This window comes from Pempheris klunzingeri, chromosome 17 (genome assembly GCF_042242105.1).
Source record: "Pempheris klunzingeri isolate RE-2024b chromosome 17, fPemKlu1.hap1, whole genome shotgun sequence".
NCBI classification, from domain to species: Eukaryota; Metazoa; Chordata; class Actinopteri; order Acropomatiformes; family Pempheridae; genus Pempheris; species Pempheris klunzingeri.
The window spans coordinates 5,851,967-5,868,434 of NC_092028.1; the positions used below are offsets into that span (position 1 = coordinate 5,851,967).

The following is a 16,468-nucleotide window of genomic DNA, read 5'->3' on the forward strand; positions in this document are numbered from 1 at the left end:
GTCACAAGCACCTTGACTGCTCAGAGGTTTTGAACAGTGTTCAGTTCCATCATATTATCTTAAACACCTATAGAAGTAATTAAGAATATTAACAAATGTTAACAATAAGTTGTGCACAGACTGTCAGACATTGGAGTGTGGATGCGTTCACTTTTCATTCTTTTACTTCTAAAGACATTGTGGAGGTAATTTGGATTCAACTAGAAATTAGTGTCTGGTTATCTGATGTTGCTCAAAGGACACCGTTGTACACATCTCTGCAACGAAGCTGGTAGACGAGGTCAAAATTGCGTCATATAACAATTCTTCTTATCTTTTAATTGAGTCCTACATTCCAAAAATCGAGGAAAGTGTTTTTTGTGCATTTTGAATTGTATAACCTCAAGGGATAGATCATCCAATATGCAAACTTTGCAAGGTGATGCTGAAGTATTTTGTGAATATCTCATACATTGTCACCCAGAGGCTAATATTTGTGGAGTAGCACACCAACTTGAGCACTAACAAGCAAGTCAGCCAACCAGGGCTTACTACACTACTGTACAAAACAGCCAATTCTGATTAGGCGAAGAAAATAACACTTTCTGTTTCTTGTTTCATTTGTTTCATTTCAAAAGCTGTGTACTTATACTTAAAGGTGGGCTTTCCCGATGGTAGTGCTGCTGCAGCGTGGGTATTTTCCACAGGTGTAGACAGGATGTTAGTAACAGCTCCACAGAGCACTCTGATTTCTAGACAAAAGTACCTAGACTTCCAGCCAGTGGTGTTCGGTCGATAAAGTACACTTTCAGTGGATTAATCTTATACAGGCAGAGGACTGAAGCTTATTGCAGTTACATTTGTCAAAAAGCTGCATACCCTACCACACATTTCTCTTTATTACATTATCCTCTATCTGCTTTGTCAGACATCATCCATTCAACTGTTGATTTTGAAAACAAAATTCGACATTGAATTATGAGATTTTAAAAGATTCCCTCCCCTTTTAATTGTGGAGTGAAATATTACCATAACGAATAAGATGGTAACCTAAACATCTCGCACAATGTAAAGCCATGCAGTATGTTCAGTTATAGAACTTTGTCTTTTCTGCGTATGTCTGTGCGTCTCTATCCACATGTTCAGAGTTGACAGTGTGTCATCCAGCCAGGACGGAGTGAAGTCCAGAGAGCTTGGTTCAGCAGCATTGTACGACGTGTTGCCCTCCAGCTGCTCTGACCAGCCAGTGGTGCCCAGCAATGCCTACACTGCTGCAGATACACACCAGGAAGAGGGTGAGAACTCTGCCAGCGCCTTTTGGTCATTAGGATCATAAGTATCATTACAGTGTGTCTGTTGGTCTTGAAAAGTCTTTCAGAAGAAATCCACACTAAAAAAGGTTTTTCAGGCTCTACAAATAACAGACATTTGTTGGTATATGATCTTACTACAGTTTTTTTCCCACAACAAAACACGTTGTGTGCAAAAACAGCATTTTCTGCTCTGAATTAACCTGTATCCATCTGATGGGCCATGGTATCCGCAGTCTGAGCCTCTCATATGGCGCTGCTGGTAAACTAGCATTAGCAAGCTTGAAAAACAACTTAGTACATAAACAAGATGTATTGCCCACTGTACTATATTGCGAGCATAACAAGATATTTAGAACTGACGTACTGTGGTGTAAACACTGTTAAACAGCATGGCTATCACTGACACTACCCCACAGACACACCAGACCACCTCTTGATGCTAGCTGAGCTCCAACACTGGTAGCCACGCAGAGACACTTACAAAGGACCATAAATGTGTTTCTAGTGACTTTCAAAGCTTCACCAGACTTCCTGTCTTTCCAGTGGAGAAAAAGATAGTTTCACTGTAGCTTGTCATGTCTGGTCAGCTCTACAGAGCAGTGCTCAGTCAGTGTCCACTGCAGTCTGTTAAACACGACATGGACACGACCACTCCCTTTAAAATGCTTTTCTTCAAGAAAGGGCCTCAGAGAGAATTAAAATGTATTGAATATTTTTGCTCTCTTTCAGTATGTATACAATGTTTTTATATTTGATTATGGGCTGTCAAGAAATGATACGCCTATAAACTAAAAGTGTGATTGTTGTAACAGTGAATTGTGCCTGCACAAGGCTGTTCAGTCTTTTTCAGTCAGCACCATCTGATCTTAAGCACACTCAGTCACAACTGCTAGATCCAGTTGGACAGGAAGTTCATTGACTCATAATAGCTAACTGTCAGTTTTAGCGCAAACTTTAAAAAAACAAATCAATCATTTTTCATTGGTAAATCTGTCTTAGCTAAATATGATGTCTTAGTGCATAAGAGATAATAATTGAGTGATACAGTTGTTATAGTGCTCTTGAGAAGGCGAAACAAGATGTGAATTTAACTTTTAGCCTAACATTTATCCTACCATTTAACCTAAGTTGATGGTGTTCAATTCAGACTTGAGCAGTGTCACATAAATGTTACAGATCCAACCTTGTACAATTGCTTTTTTCTGACTTTCTGACTGAATTCAAAGTTGCCATTTATGTACTGGGTGGGGCAAAGAAAATAAGTCGAGCATCCATCAATGTTGCTCCTGTAGGCTTTGTGGTGTCACACATGCTCTGTCTGTCTAGGTGATATGTAATGATTTGATTTAATCTAACATAGTTTGTGTCCCACAGGTGGATATGAAGCTGGTCAAGGTGTCTGTGATAATACGTTTGGTTGGAAGTCGGTGGGGCAAGAGTTGAGGCCCAATGACGTGACAACGGATTTGACTCCTTTTCAGCATGGAAACCGTGCTTTAGCTTCAAAGGACATGAAGAAATCGCAGGGTAAGCTCCCAGAAACACCCAGCATATGATATGGTGTAGTGAACAGCAACAGCAGCAGGATTCAGACGTCATTCGTTTGTCACTTTAACCATTTGGGCTGCAGCTGTCGCTCTCCCTCAAGGTAACAAGCCAGTGTGTGATAGTCTGACATAATGGACTCAGTGTAAATACCAGCTGCCACCTGGGTAATAACAGTGCAAATAAAAGGCCATGTCATGGAGTGAGATTTTTCTTTTTTTTCGGTTTTTTTTTTTTGTATACTGGGCTGTTTCCCAGTTGTCAACCCATTCAGCAACCACACATTGTTGGCAGTGCAAGTTAATCAAAAATTCAGTTTGTCATTCACAGGCAAACTACTCACTCATTAGAAATTAGCAATATCAACTGTAGCTGAACATTTGTGGTAGTTTTTTGATTCATAGATGATGTATAATTTCTGATGTCAAGGTGTATGTGAGGCTAAACACTAATGATTTTGACAATTTTGAAACTGCACATGGCAGCATGTGATCGTGCAGAGAATTAGTGGTGTTGGAGTGTCTGTGTTATTACTGACATGCAGCGGTGTTGTTACAGACAGAGGGATGGCTCACTCAGAGGAGTCTCGGCTGGCCAACCTCCTGCGCCGAGTCTCCAGGGAAGATGATCGTGACCGCAGGCTGGCCACCCTCAAACAGCTGAAGGAATTCATCAGCCACGGCGAGAGCAAAGTGGTCAGTCAGACTGTGTAGAGATTATCTCCAGCTTCCCATAAACCGTCTTCATTATGTCTCTGTACATCACTCATTGAGAGTCATGCTAGTGAGCTCCAAAACAATGCCATCATATTAATTCATCCACAGTGATTGAATTATGAAAAGGTAATTTCTTTTTACATCTTCTGTATATATACTCTGTGCTTCGGTACTCTTGATTTGAAACATCCACAATTACTAGAACTGCTTGATCTCAGAATTAATTTGAAGGCCAGTTTACCAAATGCATGGAGCAAAGACAAGAGGATAGATCACCATGTGTTTAGCCATAATGCCGGTTCTAGGCAGCTCTTTTCTGTGTTTACTTCACAGTCTTTTAGCATTGTCACTGCCATGTATTGTCTCTCTAATTGTCACAGACCCTGGTCAAACAGTTGGACACAATCCTCAGCACTTTGAATGACATTTTGAACGAGAGGTAAGAGGAACCTGTAGGTTTAATGGGCTCAGGACTTGTCTTGGACACCTGCCTTTTCACCCAGAAGAAGTTGACAATATTCCATATTTGATATAGGACATGTTAACAGCATATTCCATGTGGATATTTCAAATTAGGCCTTATTCCAAATGTAGCATTTTCCAAGTAAGAATTGTTGGATATGCCAGTATTGTTTTATATATTTATTTGTTCAGAGCATTCTTTGGACATGAATACAGCACATTCAGAATATGCCTTTCAGTAGGGGGTTTTTACTGAAATTAGACACAGCCTCTTGCCTGTTTACAGTCAATTCTGTTCGATGTAAACAAACCAGCTAGCCAATGGCTTACAGGGCTGGGGAAGAGATGACACGGCCATATTTCTAGTGAGAAGAAGACACATCTAGTTTTAAACATTTTAAAAGACTTGAATATCAAATATCTCAACGCCAACCTTTCAAGAAGGTGGCTGGAGGAATGTAAGAGTACTGTACTTGTGTACCTCCTTTGTAGGTTTTTCAACTGCTCAGAGCACTGTCACACTACATTCAGAGTCCTCTATTCACTTACTTAAAGCAGGAGCTAGTATGCAAGATGCTAACCTGCTCATCAGTTGGAGACTAACCATTCACACATACATTCACAATTTGTGATTCAGTATCTTGCCCAAGGAGACTTTGACATGAGAGGCCTACAGCTTAGTAGGAATGTTGTGTTTTTGAGGCAAAAAAACATATTTTATGCATGTAAATGTAATCAGTGATTACTCCCTGCTAGTCCTATATGCCATGTGGTCTCTAACATGGTCTCTTTGCCGGTGTTTTTAATGTGTGTAGCAGTAAGCTGCTGTGGGAGTTGCGCCAGGACGCAGCGGCCTGCCTGGGTCTCCTCTGCACAGTGCTCAGCTACGAGGCTGAGCGCATCTTCAAGTGGCTTTTTCTCAAGTTCACTTCGAGTGGTCGTGACGAGGTGAAGCTGTTGTACCTGGTGGCAGCACAGCGTGCTTTGGAGGCTGCTGGAGAGAGGAAGGCCTTCTCTCACGTCATGCAGGTAACACAGGCTGGCCACAGCTGTGGACTGGGATTTGTTACCATAACATCCTGTGGCCAATTTCATAAGAGAGATGGAGCCAGCCTCAGACTAATTTAATGTAACAGTTGTCATAGACATTGTACTTTCTTGCATAGAACTCATCACACATAAGTTTTGGTTCTGGGAACCAGTTCCATTTAGGAACTTCTTCCAAGTTTAGTGAATCTTTTATTGAATGTTACCAATTAATAGCAAGAGTGTTCCCTAAAAGGGAAAGGTAGATGGATAGTTTTTGAGTGTTTTGTCTGTTTTTAGCTGGTGATGAGCAACCTGCAGTCCATCTTGGAGAATGTGGACACACCGGAGCTGCTTTGTCAAAGTGTAAAGTGTATTCTTCAGGTGGCCCGCTGCTATCCACATGTCTTCAGCACAAACTTCAGGGTGAGTGTTTCTGTAATGATTGGTCCATTAGCTATCCCTACTGTTCCTTTAGAGGGTCATGGGGGGGCTGGAGCAGATCCCAGCTGACACTCTGGACAAGTTAGGAGTCAATCACAGGGCTGGCACAGAGACAGACAACCATTCACATATGCATTTATACCTACGGAAAACTTAGAGTCACCGTTTAACCTAACTTGCATGTTTTTGGACTGTGGGAGGAAACCGGAGCACCCAGAGAGAACCCATGCAGGCACAGAGAGAACAAGCGCCCAGCACACAGAAAAGACCCCAGCTAGCTGGTGGGTTCAAACTAGTGTTAATTTTGTCCGAATTGTCTTTATTTAGTCCTACAGCTGAAATACATGGGGCACAGACGCAGCACAGCACATCTGCCACTGCATCCCCCGCAGCAAAGTGCATCCATTATAGAGCTGAAGCTGCTAAACTGACAGAATCACACACATCTGCACAGGCATTGCACTGTTCACATCTATTTTTATGCAGCTGGTCCATTTTTTTGTTTTTCTCTGTGCGTAGCTATGTGGGTGGCCTTCCAAACTATATAGAACTGTATAAAAAAAAAAAAAAACTAATTAATAAAGTTAAAAAATTAGATATTTCATTGTCCCAGAAGCTACAGTCATGGAAAAAATTATTAGACCACCCTTGTTTTCTTCAATTTCTTGTTCATTTTAATGCCTGGTACCACTAAAGGTATATTACCTGAAGAATACAATGAACACGACAAAAAATGCAGCTGATTCATAATACTTTATGTCCTATTTGACATGCTTAAGCTTAATTGTATTCCCAGGGTATATAAGAGGCCATTTCATGTCATAAGCAGCACTGCACATGCAAAGGCCTAGAGTGGTTTCCTGCTTACATTCAAGCCGTAGCACAACTCAGAAGTTGTCCGCTCTCACATAATGCCTAAAACAAAAGAATTATGTGAAGCCACAAAGGCAGCCATCTTGGCACTGTTGGAAATTGGCATGAGTGAGAGACGGGTAGCCAAAAAACTGAAGATCTCCAAGACAGCCGTTCATTACACCAAGAAAAAGCAAGCCGAACATGGTACTACCAAATTGCTAGCTGGTCGAGGCAGGAAACGTCTTTCTACCCCACGAGAGGACCGTGCACTCATCCGTTCCTGTGTCAGGAATCGTCGTCAGACCTCCAGGGACCTTAAAAATGAGTGGGCACTGTCGAGAAATGTGACTTGTTCAGCAAGGACAGTTCAAAACCGACTTCTTGAAGCTGGTCTGAAGTCACACAGGGCATGGAAGAAGCCCTTCATCAACGAAAGGCATAGGAAGGCCCGGTTACTCTTTGCTAGGGATCACAAGGATTGGACTGTTGATGATTGGGCTAAGGTTCTCTTCAGTGATGAATCCAATGTTGAGTTGATGCCCACTCCAGCCAACTTACTGGTTAGGAGGAAGCCTGGAGAAGCCTACAAACCAGACTGTCTTGCCCCTACAGTAAAACATGGGGGTGGATCGGTGATGATCTGGGGTTGTGTCAGTATGGGTGGAACAGGGCAAATGCAATTGTGTGAAGGGCGAATGAACCAGGTCACGTACAGGGCTACTCATGAAAACAGTCTTCTTCCATCAGCTGATAAACTCTTTCCTGCCTCGAATGACTGGATTTTCCAACAAGACAATGCCCCTTGCCACATGGCAAGGTCAGTTAAAGCCTGGATGGAGAACCAGAACATTCAAACCATGCCTTGGCCTGCTCAATCACCAGATCTAAATCCAATTGAAAACCTGTGGAGCATCATCAAACTCAAAATGGAGAACCACAAGCTCAAAAGCAAAGCAAATTTGTTTTAATTTTTGCAACAGGAATGGGCTGCTGTGACAGCAGAACTGGTGGAGAGCATGCTAAGACACATGGCTGCAGTCATCAAAAACAATGGTTATGCAATCAAGTACTAACTCCTGTCTGTATCATGTGACTAACAGACAGAAAAGAAAACATGGAATGCCTAAAAGCACTGGTTTTGGCAGTACAATGCCATAGCTATTGATGTAAGAACTTAAGTGATTTTGGTTATTATCAAGAAAACCATGGAAAATGGCTAGATATCAGCTCTTAAATTAAACTCTTATGAGCTATTTTTGTTGTTATCATCATATTTGTCCAAACAAATGTACCTTTAGTGGTACCAGGCATTAAAATGAACAAGAAATTGAAGAAAACAAGGGTGGTCTAATAATTTTTTCCATGACTGTATGTGATGCAGCAAGAGCAACCTTGTGGGTGTTTTTTACATTGCACATTAAAATAAATCAATCAAGTCACTTTCTATCCATGATCTTGTCATTAAAATAATCTGGTTAATTAATTCAGTACCACTTAATACAGCCTGCGTTTCCAAACCCTGCATAACCAACTGCATTAACCACTTGGCAAAACTACATATGCACTCAACTAAGCTCAAAGACGAAAAGACAGTCTGTAGCGGGTAAAAAAAAACCTATGTATGCCCCATGCATTCCAGCCGTTAATCTTAGTCCTGTGTCAAAATTCCTAGTTAGTTTTTGTCATATTTAGTCAACCTTATCCTGTGTTTTAATGTTTTTTTTAGTCTGGGCATTTCAGTCTAATCTTAGTCAAGGAAAAACGCCACCATTGTAGGATGGTTTTATCAATGAAAACTGTTCACATGGTGGTCTAGCCAAATCCAATTTAATAATTTGTCATTTTAGTCAAACTTATTTCAGATGAGATTTTATTTTGTCATCCAATGAAAAAAACAGGTTGAATGATTAAGAATGGAGCTTTGCAAAAAGTGTCTGGTATAGTGGTCTGATGGTATCGATTTAAGGAATACATCCAATCATAGACTGTCTTCTGATTTGCATATTTATTTCGAAGTATCACAATTCAGCAACTAACCAGGAGGACAATACTCAGTACTTAAAACAATTATAAAACAATGAGATTATAAAAAAAAAAAAAAAAAAAACACGATGTAGCATTGCTGTGCTCTGTGTGCTGTGCTGTTGGTGTAGTCCAGGTGTAGTTCTGTTATGGCATGCACAGCACAGGAAACTGAATTATGTACACCCTTAAGTCCCAAAAGGTGATATTACAAACAAGCTATTACGCTATTTGCACAAAATAATTATCTTGTGGGAACAAGATGATTAACTATACATTCATGTGTGTCTCTACATAGTACAGGCTCTCAAGACGCTGTACAATTTTACATTACATTATTGATTATTTTTGCATTAATATCAGTAGTACTTTAATGTTGAAGTGGTGCTCATTTTAACTGGCTTATACATTTTTGGGGAATTTAAAAGCACTGGGTTTGTATATGAATTTAAATTGGCAAAGGTTTTACTTTTTAGACTGCATATTCATCTTGGTTTTTTTTTGTCTACAATTGCATGTTGTTATAGTGTTAAAGACGTGTTCAAAGATGTTGGTCCCGTCTCATCAGCTCGACTTATTGATAGAAAGAAAGGTTGCTGCTCATAGTTTTAAATAACGCACTTACCACTAGCTCTAACCCACTGGCTAGCCTCTGCACCACCGTGTTGCCCTTACAGTGATTGGGATTGTTGCCCAAGTTTTGAGGCAGGCAGGTCAACGAAGGCCAGGTGACATCTTGGCTAATGCCAGCTCAGTTTCGTTTGATGTTTGCTGTATTTCCACAGGACACAGTGGACATCTTGGTTGGCTGGCACATTGACCACACACAGAAGCACTCAGTCACTCAGCAAGTGTCAGGTCAGCTGGATTTCTCATCAGCAGTAGCACTCTAATGAGTTATATGTGGTGTTCAGATTTCAAAGTTTTTGCTTTGTCCCAGTGCTTTTCTACCAGCCACTCTCGTGTCTGTGATTCTGTTTAGGCTGGTTACAGAGTCTGGAGCAGTTCTGGGTGGCAGACCTGACCTTTTCCACCACCCTTCTGGGACAGTTCTTGGAGGATATGGAGGCGTATGCAGAGGTGAAGTTAGTCCAGAGTCTTAAAGCATGCCAAGACCACATTGTGCTTCTCTACAGCATGTTCTAATGCCAGTTACAGTGATCAAATGTGAGGCAGTGTTTACACATGTATGAAAAATGTTCTTTTTCAGGCAGGGACAATAAATTGTTGATTCAGACAAAATTATCAGTTTTAATAATGATATTTTCTGTACTATTAGAATTTAAAAGAAGCAATAAAATGTGCAGTTTTCATTATTTCCAGAGAGGAGCAGGTCCTTAATTGTGATTAAGTCTGTAAATACTTGGAAAACTTGCTAAAACTATAATCTCTTCTCAAAGTAATGTAATGATGCCAGTGAGTGAGTGCTTTTGTTAAAGACTAGGTCTATGCTCTGTTTAGGATCTGAACCATGTTGTGTCGGGCGAGGTGCTGGATGAAGACATCCCCCCTCCCTCAGTGTCACTGCCCAAACTGGCAGCTCTACTGAGGGTTTTCAGCACAGTGGTTCGCAGCATTGGAGAGCGATTCAACCCCTTCAGGGGGCCACCCATTACTGAGGTCTACGTCACTGATGTAAGAACTCAGCAGAACCTGTCTGAAAGCTGAGCAATGTTAATGTTATAAAACATATTATTGTATATTGATACAAGACTTACATGTACACAGAGTACACTCTCAAGCACTGACATTTTAGCATACTTGCAACAAGTATGCCTGATACAAAATCCACAGTCCCTGTTCTATGTAAAATGCATTCAGTTGAAGCTAATATGAAGCTTTAGCAGTCTGAGTTAGACACGTAAATAGGGGATCTTCAAAAGTGAGTTTGTTGGTGCCACAATAACTCCACTGCCACTCTTCAAGGACACAGTTCCAGGAAACTGAGATATTCATACTCAGAACTGTGGAAGAAAATCATAGCCATTTTGATACATTAAAATGCATTAAAATACATAGTTACAAATGTTTTTTGTTATGATACTTTAAGATTACTGCATCTACGGTCAAATAATAATATTCCTGCTAGTCTTAGAAAAGAAAATGAGCCCAGAGTTGAAAAATTAATATTAAATTAGATTAAATTAAAAAATATTCACTCCCAATTAAAGATGGTAAATAGTAAATGGACTGTACATGTTTAGAGTCTTTCTAGTCCTTTCAGCCACTCAAAGCGCTTTAACACCACAGTCACATTCACCCATTTACACACCATTCATGCACTGTTGGGAGGTTGCCAAACCTGCCATCAGGCAGAAACTAATTCACATTCATTCACAAACCATGCAATTAAATTGTTTTTCCATAATTTAATGTTCATTCAATAATGCAGAGCATTTACTGTAGACTAGGGACATCACTTCAAACCTAATTCTGATTGAATGGTTGGTTGGTTATTTATTCTAGCAACAAAATCTGCCCGTATGGGAGACAGAATGAGCAATTCATCAAACACCAAGCAAAACAAAGTCACAGAAACATCGTTGTCTTCGACTAATATGCCAGCAGTAACTCGCTGTCTCCTCTTAATCCACAGCTGCTATGTTTTACACAGCTGAACATAGACCATTATGTTAATAGTGAGTTGTTTTGAACAAGCTAGACACAAATGCTAATTGTATGTAATGGTTCAGCCTCGTTAGCTGTGTATCTTAAAATTAATTGAATTCTGGAGGACTGTAAGGCTGGGACCAGACCTTCCTCTCGACCTGCAGCACCTGCCTGCAATTAGTCTCTTCACATCAACGTCAGAGGGAGGATTACTGAGCAGAGGAGGAATCGTGCCACAGGGCTGTAAGCCAGTTTGTTTTTAATGGCTTGCAGCCTTTCTGAACAGTTCAAGCACTTTGGGTAACCATTAATTAGTCCAAAGCACAATCATAACTTAATGACTTTGGAACATGCTTATTAGGACATGTTTTACACACTACCATTGCCAGTCACTTAAATGTCATACCAGAGCTTATCAGCTTATTCTGATCAGAGGTATCCGAATAATTCATTTCCCGTTTCTCCTGTCTGTTTTCTTTAGGTTCTGAATCGGGTTCTAGCTTGTGTGACCACAGCGAAGCAGGTTCAGTTCTCTGAGGCAGTTCTCACAGCGGGGAATGAGTGTGTGGGTGTGTTGCTGGCCAGTGTGGAGCCATGTGGTCAGCTAATGGAGGCTGTCCTTGCCTATGGCCTGGACCAACTGGACTGCTGCAAGGCATGCGGCTCGGACTACAATCTGGCAGTGCTCAGCCTTCTCACTCTGGTACTGTCACTTTTAGAGTTTGATCTCACCTGCAGTTTGTTTCACTTTGATCTAGAGTTCATCTTGGATATCTGGCAGAAGAGCAGCCCAGTTACACACACTTAGCATGATGGCCCACGTGTAATGGATCTTATACTAGAATTTTTAGTGTACTCTGACCCATTTGTTATGCTCTGAATTATACACCTATAAAAGCTTGTTTTCGGGATGTGTACTTTGCTGTGTTGAAAATCATTGGCTGGATTGCAGCAAAGCAGATCCATTCCAGACAGAGATAGCTTTATTGCTCTGTGAGCTTTTCTGTAATATTTAGTTTTTACTCATTGTTAACTTTGCATTTGCATTCAGATTGTGGACCAGATCAACACAAAGCTGCCTGCATCCTTTGTTGAGAAATTGTTGGCACCTGACTCCCAGCTCCTGAATCTGCGCTTCCATAGAGAGAAAGAGGTGTGTGAGTGTGGGTTGCTTTATCAAAAAGTTTTTTGTGTGAGAATATGACAGTGTGGTTTTCTGTATAGCAAATACACTATGTGGCCAAATTACACATGTGCCGAAACATTCCAGCAATATGTCAAGTTGAAGATGTGATTCCAAAGCTATAACCATTAACCACCTGCTGATTTTGAAATCTGGCTGCAGGGATTTGTGCCCATTCAGCCACAAGAATATTAGTGAGATTGGCCACTGAGGCTCATAAGGCCTGGCTCGCAGTCGTCATTCCAGCTAATCCCAAATCCATTTCTTCCACACCAAACTGGGAAAATAATTTCTTTATGGACCAGTACAGTACATCGGGGCTTTGTCCTATTGAAACGGGTAAGGGCAAAACACAAACTGCTGCCACAAAGCTGGGAGCACACTGTACACTCTAATATATCATTAATATGCTCATAGCATTAAAATGTATCTTCATTTAGGCCCTGACCAGGAAAAAAGACCCAGACCAAAACTGCACTGAATTACAAAGTGAAAGAAAATGATTTAGACTGGGATTTGGACAGGATCAGTTCTGCTAATTGTTGGCATTAGGTCAGATTAAATGAGAATATAGCAATTTATGACACGGCTTTGTTGAATAATCGATTCTCATTGGTCAATTATGGCATTCTGCAGTCTGTTATTTCTGTATCGCAAACTGTTGCTATGGATGCAGTTCTGATAGCTGAAGCAATAAAATAATTATTAGGTCAATTAAATAATTTTAAAGTCAATATTTTGTATGAACTTATTGATTTCTTTAGAACGAAGCCGTGTGATAAGCAAGATAATGTACAGTGAATGGCATTATTGCAAAATGAACCCCAACAGGGAGATGCAGGACCCAGACGCAAAGCAGAGGGGTCTTGAATCATTCTGAATTTTGCAATTATGACTACTCACTGTACATTATTCCTTACCCAATGTCCCCAAAAGTTTGCTAAACCAGAATGTTTACATGTGTATGTTTGTACAAACCCTCCACAGGTGATGTCAGCTGTTCATGGAGTGTACCAGGCCCTGCTAAGTCTGAAAAACATCCCAACACTAGAGGCAGCTTATAAAATGGTATTGGGTGAGATGGCATGTGCCTTATCCAGCCTGACAGTAACCCTGGAACCCAGTGGTTTGGCCCCAGCACCCGGCGGCCCTTGCCCAGAGATCCAGCACCCTGCCTTTGCTTCCCTTACCTTACCCCTGGAGAAAGCCCAGTTCATCCTCATCTTCAACCTCAGCACCCTCACCACTATCGGCAACACCAAGAACTCTCTCATTGGGGTGAGCGCCACTGTGCTTTTCTACATTGCTGATCACTAAATAGCTCTTTGAATAATGCCCCTGTGAGCTGGCACACATATTAATGGTAAAAGGATTCATTTTAGCTTAAGGGGATTTGAATACCTCTCTCTGTGCCAGATACTAACAGGTCACAACTTATCTAAAAGCTGTGGTTGACTCTCAGGAAAAAGATGCAGGATTGACCTGCCACTACTGAGTTTAGCTGGTTTTCAACCTCACTTGGTCTCAGAGGTGTTGTCATCTTAGTTGCGTGGCGAGGCCAACCCTGTCTGGCTTAGGTCCTCCGAATATTGGTAACCATGCCCTGAGCTTTGTTGGTTCCAGTTCATTAAAGTTAACAAATGCAAAATAAAGTAGACCAAATTTTGTTACATTGTCCCTTAGGGTCTTAAGAAAGGTTTGCTTAATGCTATGAGCATTCTTGTGAAGCACGCCACATATATACTTTGGGTTTTTCAGTGTCTGTCCTAAGGACAGCTCATATTGCACGAGACCTTGAGAATGGCAACCAATCAAAAATGACTAATAACAACCTGTAATTGTATACAACATACTCAAAATAAACTAGGCTCTCACGGACGCAAGATAATTTACAAAAGGGAATCTTCCCAAATAGGATTTTTGAGCAAATTTTACTTTACCTTCACTTTTTGAATTCAACATGAATGAGTTTGAAGAGTTTTTTGTGAGCAATAACATTAGCATTCAAACATAGGCAGCACTAAACCAGTCAGCAGCCACTCAGGTCCAGTTAGGTGCTGCTGTCGCTATTACTCCTCACTGCTACAGCAAAACAACACAGCTAAATATGTTGCTTACATTGTCAATGTGTTGTCTACTCATTCAAACTGCAGTAGTCACCTGTACAAAATACCCGTCATCTTATCAGCTTGCTGTATCTGCTGCCCAGTTCACAGCTGTGGGAAATGGCTTTCCAAACAGTTTGTTACTCATAGCACAACATAAAGGAAAAAAGCAAAAAGACCAACATGTCAGGCAATAGGAAACTAAAACTGTCTCACAATGGTGAAAAGCTTTAATCTTGGAGTAGCACACGTTAATCTTTGCAGTGACAAAGATTGTGTTTATGTGGCTTTACGTGTTCTTCTTTCTTCTACTATTGCTGCTTTTCACTCTCCCTGTTCAATTGTTGCTGCTGTAACATGAAAATTTTCCCCTATGGGGGATCAAATAAAGAAAAGTCTAAGTCTAAAGTCTAAAGGTCATGTTGAAATGTGCTTGTGTTTTAGATGTGGGCTTTGTCTCCTACGGTCTTCGCACTACTCAGTCACAATCTGATGGTGGTCCATTCTGAGTTAGCAGTCCACCACCCTGCCATCCAGTACGCTGTACTCTACACCCTGTACTCCCATTGCACCAGGTAATACACACACACACACACACACACACACACACACACACACACACACACACACACACACACACACCTGTAATCGGTTTCTTTGTGCACCTTCTTGCAAATTACTCACTCATTTAAATGGTTGTTTAAAATAGTGAAATCAAAATAAGCTGCTTGAGGAGTACAATTATTTTGGAAAGTCCTCCCTGATTGATGGAATAGATATTTTGCCATTCTTTACAGACATCTCTTTGTTTTTTAAAAACATGGAACATGTAATGATGAGCTCTGCATGTCTGCTAAACTACTGTTTGTATTGATGTTTTTCTGAGGGATATTGCTGTTTCAGACAATTATTAACCTTCACTTATGGACATGGGACAGACAGAAGATGAACGTGTTAAATTGCCAACAGATAAACATAGGGCTGCATGTCTGAAAAAGGCTTTACTGGAGTACTCCCTGTATAGTATTGTAGTTTTTCCACTTTCATTAAGTTGAGGTACTAATGAAAGTACACATTGCTTCTGTGTGAGTTTCAAGGTTTTAAATCAAAATCCTTTAATAATCCCCAGGGGGAAATTGCTTTTTGTTACACACAGCTCCAAAAGAATAAAAATAAACGTCAACACACAAAGTAAAAATATAAATATATAAAGTATGTATAATAATAATAATAATAATAATAATAATAATACCACCAATAACAATAATATATAACATGTACATTCAGAGTAAGGAGCTGTACTATATTATAATAATAATGATACAAATAATACCACTACTACTACTACTACTAATAATAATAAATATATATATATATATATATATATATGTATATCATGTACATTCAGAGTGAGGAGATGTATTATATAATACTAATTCTACTACTACCACTACCAACAATAATGTATAACATGTACCCTCAGAGTGAGGAGCTGTATTATATAATAATAATAATAATCTACAATAACATGTACACACAGAGTGAGGAGTTGTATTAAATAATAATATACAACAACATGGACACTCAGAGTGAGGAGTTGTATAGATTAATGGCCACAGGCAGGAATGATTTCCTGTGGCGCTCTGTAGTGCATCGTGGTACAATTAGTCTGGCAATGAAAGAACTCCTGTATCTAACCAGCACTTCATGAAGTGGGTTGGACACATTGTCCAAAATAGCTCCCACTTTGTGAAGCATTCTCCTCTCTGACACCACCGTCAGAGAGTCGAGCTTCACTCCTACAACGTCACTGGCCCTGCGGATCAGTCTGTTCAGTCTATTGACATCCTCTACCCTCAGCCTGCTGCCCCAGCATACCACAGCATAGAAGATAACACTGGCTACCACAGACTCATAGAACATCCTGAGCATAGTCCTGCAGATGTTGAAGGACCTCAACCGCGTCTCTGGCCTTTCCTATAAAGGGCATCAGTGTTCCTCCCCCAGTCCAATTTTTTATCAATGTGAACCCCCAAGTACTTATAATCTTCAACAACGTCCACACTGACCCCCTGAATGAAAACAGGGGTCACCAGCACCTTGGTCCTCCTCAGATCCACCACCAGTTCCTTTGTCTTTGTCACATTGAGCTATAGATGGTTCTGCTCACACCATGTGACAAAGTTGTCCACAACAGGCCTGTACTCG

General features: G+C 40.6%; 1 protein-coding gene across 1 annotated transcript in view; it reads left to right on the forward strand.

Moving 5' to 3' along the window:
- The window catches only part of smg1 (SMG1 nonsense mediated mRNA decay associated PI3K related kinase), a 48,300-nt gene that overhangs the window by 1,919 nt on the left and 29,913 nt on the right, over positions 1-16,468 (forward strand). Inside the window, exons 2-14 of the mRNA XM_070847647.1 lie at positions 1,126-1,274; positions 2,667-2,819; positions 3,396-3,532; positions 3,934-3,992; positions 4,831-5,044; positions 5,342-5,467; positions 9,148-9,220; positions 9,345-9,442; positions 9,824-9,997; positions 11,454-11,675; positions 12,024-12,125; positions 13,143-13,433; positions 14,705-14,835. Of these exons, the coding sequence (XP_070703748.1) occupies positions 1,126-1,274; positions 2,667-2,819; positions 3,396-3,532; positions 3,934-3,992; positions 4,831-5,044; positions 5,342-5,467; positions 9,148-9,220; positions 9,345-9,442; positions 9,824-9,997; positions 11,454-11,675; positions 12,024-12,125; positions 13,143-13,433; positions 14,705-14,835 (1,929 nt within the window). The remainder of the gene's footprint in view (positions 1-1,125; positions 1,275-2,666; positions 2,820-3,395; positions 3,533-3,933; positions 3,993-4,830; positions 5,045-5,341; positions 5,468-9,147; positions 9,221-9,344; positions 9,443-9,823; positions 9,998-11,453; positions 11,676-12,023; positions 12,126-13,142; positions 13,434-14,704; positions 14,836-16,468) is intronic.